Here is a 10,453-nt window from a genome sequence, read left to right as displayed (position 1 = left end):
TGAGACCCCACCTGGAGTCCTGTGTCCAGCTCTGGACCCTCAGTACAGGAAAGACATGGACCTGTTGGAGAGGGGCCAGAGGAGGCCACAAAAATGATCAGAGGGCTGGAACAGCTCTGCTGTGAGGACGGGCTGAGAGAGTTGGGGTTGTTCAGCCTGGAGAAGAGAAGGCTCCAGGGAAATCTTATTGGGGCCTTTCAGTACTTAAAAGAGACCTATAAGAAAGATGGGGACAGACTTTTTATCAGGGCCTGTTACAATAAGACAAGGGGTAATGGTTTTAAAAACTAAAGGAGGGGAGATTCAGGCTAGACATGAGGAAGAAAATTTTTACAATGATGGTGGTGAAACACTGGCCCAGGTTGCCCAGAGAGGTGGTAGATGCCCCATCCCTGCAGACATTCCAGGCCAGGCTGGACGGGGCTCTGAGCAACCTGATCTAGGTGAAGATGTCCCTGCTCATTGCAGCGGGTTGGACTAGATGACCTTTGAAGGTCCCTTCCAACCCAAACTATTCTATGATTCTATGACTCCCATTCTCACCCCGACGTGAGCTGGCACCGAACAAACGTCCCAGTCCCGGAGGAGCGGCGGGAGGTGTCGCCTTACGGTCGGGGCGGGGCGCCCAGGGCGCTCCGCGGGGCCTCCGGGCCGCCAGGGGGCGGGCCATCCTTGCCGAAAAAAGCGACCGCTCCCTTCCTGCCTGGTGCTGTGCGGCGTCTTCCTGTTCGGGCCTCCGCCGGCAGCGGTACCGGGAGAACCTTCGCCTCACGGGCGGTGGGTGCGTGTCCGCCGGGGCCTGGCGGCGGGACGGGCAGGGCGCTGCTCGGGGCGGGACGGCTGTGCTCCCCCGAGGGCGGCGGGAGGACGAGGCCGCGGCGGGTGGGCTGCGGGGCCCGGGGTGCCGGTTGGTCTCTCTGTGAGCCCGGTCTGAGTCACAGGCCCGAGGGCTCGCGGCTTCCGCCTGCGCCACGTCCCGTGCTTTATTTTATGTTGTTTTCTGGATTTAAGTTGTGCTGTCACATCTGGTGCCCCTGTAATAAACACCCGCCTGTCAGTGAGGCCTTTCTGTCTTGTCTCAGCCTCATGGGGACCGGCTCAATTTAAGTTCAAATACAAGTAGGTAAAATCAACCATAATCAAGACCCTATGGGGAGAACTACGTTTTTCTGGAAGGACTCGGCTGTGTCTTGGACCAAAGGCCTGTGAGCGTCTGGGGTTTGTTTTCCTGAGCCCCCCACAATGCTTTGCTGTTGTGGGTTCGAATGGTGGGGGAAAGCGCAATGAGAGGTGTTGGCATCACCACGCGGGATTCTGCAGGTGCTTCTTCTGCTTTGTGGACCTTGAATTGTAGACGTTATTTCTCTACTCACTAGTCAGCTACGAAGGTTTATGGGTTTTGATCCTCTCAGTTTTCTATCTCTTTTTATCTGGTTTTTGGGCCTTCTTTTTTAATCACCCCCAGGGTAATCTAGTGTGTAGTTACTGCCTACCTGTAATAGGCTGGATCAAACTGTTCTGTCCTGAGGTTTCTGTAAGGTTTTAATGGTTTACAACAAATGGGACTTTGCATCAATTGGTTTATGGCAGTAAAATAAGTGTTTGAGCCAGGAGAGGGATAGGGAGATCTGCAGGTGGGAGAGAAACGCTTCAGAGAGCAATTGAGATCTTTCAGTGGGCAGAGAATACATTTTGCTCTGAAACAATAAGCATCTCTTACACTGAGTGGTTGCCTGTAGTATTTCAAATAAAATGGTATGGCCATCATTTTCTCTTAATGTAATTTTTGACACTATAGAGATACAGATAGCACCAGCACTTAGTTAGGAGCCCAGTTCTACCAGGGAATGAGTGTTTCATAAAGGACCTTTCAACTCTTTGCCTATATATTTGTGTCTTTCACTGCTGCTTCTCCCAATTGGTAGCTTCTGGGAGAGGCTGCTGTTTACCTGCTTTCAGACCGCCTCCTGATGTATTATTTCTTTATTTTTTTCCAGATTAAACTGTATTTTTTCTAAATTAGTTAAAACACAGAGGTGGCTTTAGTGGTCTCCGTTTAGAACATGCTTTTTCGCTCTTTGCTTTTGGAGCGTTCAAGAGAGTCCGTCAACTTTGTTTAAAAAAAAGTTAAGTTTCATTGAGCACTGAAAAGGAAGGAAATGTGTGGCTTTGGAAAGGACAGCATCAGTGACAGGTCACTGCCTTCCAGTTGTCCTGTGACAGCCCCAGTAACACAGCTCAGCTGGATGGTGGGAAGTGGACAAAGACCGGGGGCAACAGTGCCTTTAGGTGCTAGTTCTGGGCATGACTGACTGCATCTTCAGGCTAACAGTTCTGTGAGAGGAAGTGTTGCTGACAGTACATGCACTACTATAAAATAGTTGAGAGGGGTTTACTTTTAAATGCAGTAACTTTTTTTCCTCATCTGGTAAGGCTGCGGAAAATGGAAAATAAGCGTGAAAGCGGGATTTCCCTTTTACCCTTATTTTGGAGTAATCACTAGTCTCTTCAAAAGCCTGTAGTTAGCAGAACATGAGTTTGATAAGAATTTTTAGTTTCTGATCTTCAGTAAAAAGTGCTGAGCTTTGGAAGCACCACTGCTACAGCTGGGAACCCTCTTGTCATGTGTCTGAGCCATGACAAGCACAGTGGGTGCTGGGTCCAGAGCTAGGGTGCTCAGAGGCTGCTGTAGTATGAGTGATCTCTGATAACAGAATCAAAGTCTTTTATATTCTCTTATTTTGCTCCTTCTAGTGCTGTTTGCTAATGCTGGTGTTTACTGAACTTAATTCTGTACAAGAACTCTATGTCTTATGCTGCCTTACGTGGCTTCTGTCAGGTTGATGTATTTGGGGTTTTTTGTGGCTGTTACTTATCTTTGTCAGCATGATTATTATTTTTTTTCCACTTTCTAGGAATGGCAACCTACACTTGTATTACTTGCCGTGTGGCTTTCAAGGATGCTGACATTCAGCGTGCCCATTACAAAACTGACTGGCATAGATACAACCTGAAGCGTAAGGTTGCTGACATGCCTCCTGTCACTGCTGAGAATTTCCAAGAGAGAGTCCTAGCGCAGAGAGCAGTAGCAGAGGAGCAGAACAAAGTCACTGCCACTTACTGCACGGTTTGCAGCAAGAGATTCTCCACCTTCAATGCCTATGAGAATCACTTGAAGTCCAAGAAGCACCTGGAGCTGGAGAAGAAAGCTGTCCAAGCTGTCAGCAAGAAGGTGAAAATATTAAATGAAAAGAACCTGGAAAAGGGGCTGGCCCCAGAGGGCGTAAACAAAGATGAATTGAATGCAGCTATTCAGCAAGCCATCAGAGCTCAGCCATCTTCTTCACCGAAGAAGACACCTTTACCTCCTAGTGATGCAAGTAGCTCTCCAGCTTCTATGGGAAGCGCCAGCTTACCACAGAGTAGAGAACGATGGGAAAAACCTCCACGGCTACAGTGGTTTGAACAGCAAGCAAAGAAGTTGGCCAAAGAACAGGCAGAGGAAGAAGAGGATATGGAAGAAGGTAAGGCAATAAGCATACTGACAAGAGACAGCTTGGGGCAAGCTATGTAGTAATTGGTTTTATCTAAAAGCCTCCTTCTGTTTCTGTAGTAGTACAGCATTTTCCATCATTAAAGGTCTTCCTGTTGATTAAATTTGCAGCTTAACAAGGAGTTAAACTTGCAGTCAAGGTCTCTGTGTTAGTGTCTGAACTACCAGCTGTGCAAAATACTAATGCATGTGAAGGTTGCCTCTACAGTTACTAATATGAGCACTATTTCCCATATAAAATTCCAGGAGAAGTTTCCTTTAAGGGAAGCCAACATAACAGGTTACGCTGAAACTGCTTCTGAAAAATAGATGAACAAAAATTCAATCATGATCTTTTGCTGTTGTTCCATGAATCACTTTACTGCTCTGATGGGAGGTGGGAGTGGTTTGTTTTTGTCTTTCTCTGCCCATCAGGAGCAGAGGAGAAAGTTTTCTCCGTAGGCTGACACTCTGTGGCATAGCTTCTCATCATATTGGCCTATATAGTAAAATTGGCTTAAGAGTTGCCACCCCAACTGCCCGTTCCTGCTGCTTCACCCTCACCACTTGTGTGCATGGAGGTCCTTGTTGGAGGTCAGCCTTTCTTGGCACTGGAGTTACATTAATAAATTAACAACATATTTTATACACATATCAAATCCTCTGAAAAGATCAGAGCTTCAGAATTCCTGCAAAAGGCTTATTTTTAACCTTGATGCTTTCAGTTCTGTAGTTTACAGTGCAGCTCCAAACGCATCTGTTGGAGCAGTTGAATGGGGTAGTTAAACTGCAGCAAGGGGGCAGGTGTGAATGAAGTGGGACCCTACTGTGCCAGCTTCATTACTGAAACCATTATTAAATCTGTTACAGCAGTTTTATGCTAGAGAAATGTCAGTTGCAGTGTAGGGAATCTCTTCTAGAGTAGAAGAAACATATACCTCTGAACATGCATCTTAACATCTAAAGAAGGAACAAGCTTGCACCTGTTTTGTATTAATGTATTAGTCATAAACTGTAATGCCAAAATCTTGATAGGTTTCTGAATGTTAATTTTCCTTTTAAGTGTTTGCCCAGGAATGTTTTGCACGTGTTCTGTTAATTCAATGTCAGACTGTTAAAATTATTAAACTACGTCCTACAGCAAAGATCTTGAATGAGCAGCCTACAGCACTGGGGAGCACCATGTTCCCTGCTCTCTCACACTCTGTGGGCATCGCAGTTGGAAGGGGACCAGCAGGAGTAGAGGACTGGGAGATGCTCGCAGCCCAGATCTGAACTCCTTAAAAAAGATTTCTGGACCCCTCTAGCAGTATAATCAGACTACTGGTCCATTAATGAGCTCTGCAGTAATCTTGCAAATGTGTAAAATTGTTAGTATATCTTGGTATATACTAACATATAACATAGTATATTTGTGACAGTTGGCTTTGTTGTCCTCTATTGTTAAAGATGGATGTGTGAACAGGAGTGTGTTTTCCCTCACTGCTGCAAACGAATATTTTCATGATTCTGACAGAGTTGAATTGTTTTTAATGAGCCATGTAACTGTTCCTGTGGTGAATTAAGTTTAAGGCTTCAAGACAGCAATAAAATGTTAATAGTTAAGAAAAATGGAGGAGGGGGGCGGATATTGAATCTGCCAACTTTTTTATGAGCAGACTTGAGCTTTGCTGTGCATAATACAAAGAAACATGTTTTACTGGCAATGATATATTCTTGCACCTGGAAGTGACTGTGTGGCACTTAGCTCTGAGAACAGAAAAATTTCTAACTTAATTGGGACTTGTTTTGCTTGGGAAAAGTAATCGTACAATTCTTTTTTTTTTTTTTTTTAAAACCTCCTTTGAAAGACTGGGAAGATATGGATTCTGATGAAGACATGGGCTCTGAAGAAGAGATGGAAAGTGTGGGAGAAGAAGAGGAGGAGCAGGCAGAAGCTGAAAGCACTCCTGCTGTTGGGGCCATACCAGTCACGGACTGCTTGTTCTGTCTTCACCATTCAAGATCTCTCACAAAAAATGTGGCCCATATGACGAAAGTTCACAGTTTCTTCATTCCAGACATAGAGTACCTTGTAGATCTCAGAGGACTAATTGCATACCTGGGTATGCCTGTAATTATTCTTTTTTTTTTTTTTTTTTTTTTTTTAAATCAAGATAATTATATGCTCTTACTGCTTGTTTTCACTTGGATATGACTTAAAAGGTGTTGGTGTTTTGTTGGGTTTTGGGGGGTGTTTGTATGTGTGTGTGTAAAATATGTTTGCTGTCTAGTTCAGCATTTTGATCATGGACATGACCATAGGCTTTCCAGAGAGAGAGAGAGAGAGAGAGAAAAAAAAAACCCACTGTGCAAACATGTGGTCATGGACTCTGTAGTTCTCACATAGTTTTCTAATTTTGAGAAAGTTGTTCAGCTAACATGAAATTTATGACAAAACTCTATTACTGATATGTGCATATGAACTGTCTTATCCTACTAATGAGTCATGTGTTTGTGTCATTGATTTGCAGTACTTCTGAGAGAGATAAAAGCTAGAAAAAAATATAACTCCCTTGAAGTGTACAACTAATGATGGGAATTAAATAATTTTGGAGTATTGGACAGAAAACTGTGTCAGAAGTATGACATTTTTTGAGAATACATAATGATCCATACCTTGTCCTATGCAATCTTTAAATGCACAGTCTTGTCCCTGATAGAGCCATATGGTCAAGGCATAGGAGCAGCAGGGCTTTTCTGGAAATGAGGGGCTCAAGGCTCTTCCTTGGTCTCTCTGCCTTCAAGCTGGGAAGGCTACATCACAGAATTGTTAATTATTGACTGGAAGGCTCTGTTTAAACCAATGTAAATGTCAATGTTTTCTGCAGGAGAGAAAGTTGGTGTTGGGAAAATCTGTATCTGGTGCAATGAAAAAGGGAAATCCTTCTACTCTACAGAAGCAGTACAGGCTCACATGAATGACAAAAGCCACTGCAAACTCTTCACAGACGGAGATGCTGCTCTGGAATTTGCAGACTTCTATGATTTCAGGTGAGGATGCTTTCCTTTGAATGGAGCGCAGATGGGGACAAAAAAAGGACAGTTGAACATTACATCAGAAACTATTATTCATTCTTAAAATTTAGTCCTGTTTCTGGTTCTGATGCTGATTTTGTATAGCTGGTTTACCACTTTTCTAGGTAAATGTAACATGATTGGTTTTCTTCTCCTGTGGCCACTAATACCAGTCCTACATGAAAATGTATTTAAATCTGTTTGGTATGTTTGCTGTTACCAAGTATAGATTTCGGTGCACCAGCAAAGATCATAAAAGGGCATAACTGTCTCTTCATTACCTTTTAGGCAGATTGTAGGCGTAATACCTACTGTGGATTTTTTAAAAGTAGCTGGAGTCAAAAAGGACTGCTGTGATTTAGAGGCCACTTAATGAACTTCCTGTAATTTATCCTAAATTGTGTTTGTTTTGGTCAGAAATACATCCTATTCTGTTAGGGTGATAATTGGATTTAGTGGAGCTTCTGAGAGTGCTTGTTTGGTAGCTGCGCAGAGCTGGTGGGCTACATGGTGGTGGCTTTTCACCATAATCACTGCAGAACCATGGTGGGTTATAGAACTGGGTGGAGGAAGGGTGATCTTCAGCCTCTGTTCAGGGCAGGCTGCTACTGGGAAGAACTCTCAAACCAAGGCAGGTGAAACATGAGTGATTGTGGTTTGCTGTAGCTGTGCATGGCAGTTCTTTTGTGCAATGGGTCTGGGTAGCTGTGTATAAACCACGTCCTGCTACTCTTCCACAGGAGCAGTTACCCTGATCACAAGGATGGGGAAGATGTGGAGGTACCTGGAGAGCGCTCAGCAGAGAGAGAGTTGGATTATGATGATGACACCATGGAGCTGATCCTCCCTTCGGGTAGGTGTAGGGTTTGTGTTACAATGGACTTACTCTGTATGTCTCATAGCTGCAGCTGTTATCTGAAGCACAGGGTATCATGGTAAGTGTTTTTGTTTGGGAAGGGAGAAAGTTATTTTACATCTAAGTGTCTTTGGGGTTTTGTCCTCACCTTCCATTATTTTCTCTACCAAGTCTAAAGACCTGTCTGTCATTTTATACAAAACACTTACTTAAGTAGTTAAGCAATCTGGGAACTTGTTGTTGTTTTCTAAATTCAACTTCTTCAGCATTAATGTATAGGCAGACTGGGGCAGGGGATTCTTTTGCCCACTTTACATCTTTCTTAACCTGTGACTCACATGGTATATTCCAAGAGTTTCCATGTCTTGTTTTTGTGTAACTTGAAGAGGCTATAACCATCTACTGCATTTTTTTTTTCAGATTGGCAGTTTGCAACTAATTTAGTAAACTAGTTCAGTAAAATTAATTTATTTAAACAACTTTACTCTTGCCCCATGTAGCATTTGACACCCTTGCTTGCAATTTTTTGTTTTGGTGTTTTTGCATGAGGGGACTCCAACCTTTTCATTCTGAAAAGTGCTGCCAACTGTGTGGTTACAGAAGATTGCCTGAATGTCAGCAAGTTACCCTTGTTACTTGAAACAACATTGCCTCTCTGCTCATTCCTCTAATTAACTGCCCCTTTGTTATGTGAGCTGCGATTCCCTGGAGCAACAGCACTCTTTGAAGAAAAAAAGCAAGGTAGAGTGCAGCACAGTACCTCTTACAGGAATTACATTGGGTTTGTAATAGTCCTAAAGTTTTTCAGGTTCTGGGCCTTTTAAAAGTATGTCTCTGCACAGGGATTTTCCGCCGTTTTCACAATATGCTTGACTACTGCATTTCAGAAACTGCTTTGTTATGTATAATAGATAACCCCTTCTCTGAACAGGTGCAAGAGTGGGTCATCGTTCTTTAATGAGATACTACAAGCAACGCTTTGGTCTGTCAAGAACGGTGGCTGTTGCAAAAAATAAGAAAGCAGTGGGTCGGGTGTTGCAGCAGTACAGAGCTCTGGGCTGGACAAGTCAGACAGGTAAGTGACAATGTGAGGTTTTTGCAGAGGAGGAGGTTCTAGAATGTCATCACTGCAATTAGGTAGGTTGAATTTCTTTCACATTTGTGGGGTTTTGTGCAGCGGTTTATCTTTCAGTTCCCTTTCATTCCTGAGAGCCAAGCAGAATAAGTTGTAGGAAGCTGTTTGAGTCTAAAATCCACGGCAGCTTCTGTGCCAGCCCTTCAGTTCATTCATGTTTGTAATATTTGGTGACTTCCTGAGATTTGTTGGTTTCTAGGGTTATAATCCTTTCTCTGCCTGCCAAATCCACTGCTCTTGCTATTTAATAATGTAACAGAAATCATGCTTTTTCAGTTGGGGAGCAGCAGTGTGCTTAATACCTGCTTTTGAAATCAAAGAATCACACACTGTAATGCAAAACAACCTTTTCCCTTGATCACAGTCGTGGGTGTCTATAGAGGGAACTGGCCTTTCCCAAGAGAAAAGCAAAAAGAAGTGTGGCGGTATGAGAAGGAAAACATACAGCTAACTGCTGAATTAAGTGGACAGGTTAGCTGGTTTGCATTTAAGCAGTAAGTTATCCTACAGACATTTATCCCTCTTTCTCTTCCTCCTCTCTCCTTAAAGGGGCAGTCTTTGCTCAGAAGCGCGATATGCAATACCTGCAGAGGATGAAGTCAAAGTGGATGCTCAAGACAGGAATGAGTAACAATGCTACAAAGCAGATGCATTTCCGGGCCCAAGTCAGATTTTGAGTTCCCAAGATTGCTGCATGCAACTGGTGTTGGGAAGGGGGATTTAATGGTTTCTGAGTCAAGGGTTCTGTTATTAAAATGGACCTACCAAATGAGGATGTGTATGCTGGTGTGCCTTCCTGTCTGTGAGAAGAAGAGCAGGGAGTTTGTCTTTCCAGTGAAATGATGATTGGCTTAACTTAAATAAAATATTTTAAATGGAATATGTGGCAAAGTAGTCACGGCTATGAACAAAGATGCATGCATAGTCTTGCTGCCCGTCTTTGTGCAATCTGTTTCTGTGGGGCAGTTCTGCAAAATGGTTGGGGCCAAGTGGGGATGCTGGATCTGAGAGCCTGAGATGGATTGTATGGAAGGTGTTCACTTGTGGTGCCAGATATAAGTTCACTGGGTATTTAGGACTTCTGGCTGGCACTATTGAGGTGAAAATGTGGGATGAGAGATTCTGGGAAGGTTAAGTGGGAATTGTTTGAAGAAACACACTGATGGAAAACGTAATTCCAGGATTAATGTTGCCCTCAGAAGATGACTGCTTGCTTTATGCTCCAGCTCAGGGCTGGATTACTAACTTACAGTGTAATGGTTTTATGTTGAATTTAATGAATTTTCATAATCTAAAAACTGCTCAAGATTACCCTAACTTTTAGATAAACGGCAATACAAATTTCTGATGATCTGTTAAAGATTTCCTGATTAAAACCCTGAAGTTACTGTTGATGTCAGCTTTTGTTGTTCCCATTGAGTACTGGTGTTTCGTCTGATCTTGCGGAAGGAAAGTGACCCAAGATGTGTTGGCTGAAGCGGAGATGTGAAACGTTACAGGCAGTTGGAGAGAAAACTTGCCTGTTAAAGAGCTGAGGCAGCAGCTCTGGTGTTGGTCCTGGTGTTGCAGATGTTAAACACTTCCATGACCTCACCAGCTCTTCTGACCTTCATGTAAGGAGGTGTGCTAGCAGTTCCAGAGAAAGGTGTGGGCTGGCTCTTGAAGCCCCGAGCTGTACTGTGCTGAGCACTGAGCATACACCAATGGGAAAATCACTGCCTTTGTGTTCTTTGTGAAGGCAGCTGCAGCTGGATGCAGTCAAATTGCACTTGTGTGTTTTAGGATTACTCTGGATTCCTTAGTAGTAGCTTTCATTGACACCGTTTTAATATGTTTTCTTCCTCTCCTGTGAATGGTGTGTACGTAGTGTCAC

The 10,453-nt window shown here is 43.5% G+C and overlaps 1 protein-coding gene across 3 annotated transcripts; it reads left to right on the top strand.

Annotated features, from left to right (window-relative positions):
• Nucleotides 1–696: 696 nt before the first annotated feature.
• Nucleotides 697–9,968, top strand: ZNF622 (zinc finger protein 622). 3 transcript variants are annotated; one of them, XM_082046426.1, is made up of 7 exons: nucleotides 697–781; nucleotides 2,916–3,524; nucleotides 5,383–5,637; nucleotides 6,403–6,565; nucleotides 7,330–7,442; nucleotides 8,377–8,520; nucleotides 9,130–9,968. In XM_082046426.1, exons 2-7 carry the CDS (start codon nucleotides 2,918–2,920, stop codon nucleotides 9,255–9,257), a joined length of 1,410 nt encoding a protein of 469 aa, XP_081902552.1. In that variant the 5' UTR covers nucleotides 697–781; nucleotides 2,916–2,917; the 3' UTR covers nucleotides 9,258–9,968. The 3 variants fall into 3 exon arrangements, with proteins under 3 accessions (XP_081902552.1, XP_081902551.1, XP_081902553.1); XM_082046425.1 differs by having other exon boundaries at nucleotides 702–777; XM_082046427.1 differs by lacking the exon at nucleotides 697–781 and adding an exon at nucleotides 871–1,119.
• The last annotated feature ends 485 nt before the right edge of the window (nucleotides 9,969–10,453 follow it).

This window comes from Streptopelia decaocto (assembly GCF_964273445.1).
Source record: "Streptopelia decaocto genome assembly, chromosome: 2".
Lineage (NCBI taxonomy): Eukaryota > Metazoa > Chordata > Aves > Columbiformes > Columbidae > Streptopelia > Streptopelia decaocto.
The sequence above is the reverse complement of the archived record's forward strand: the minus strand, read 5'-3'. Positions and strand labels throughout refer to the sequence as shown.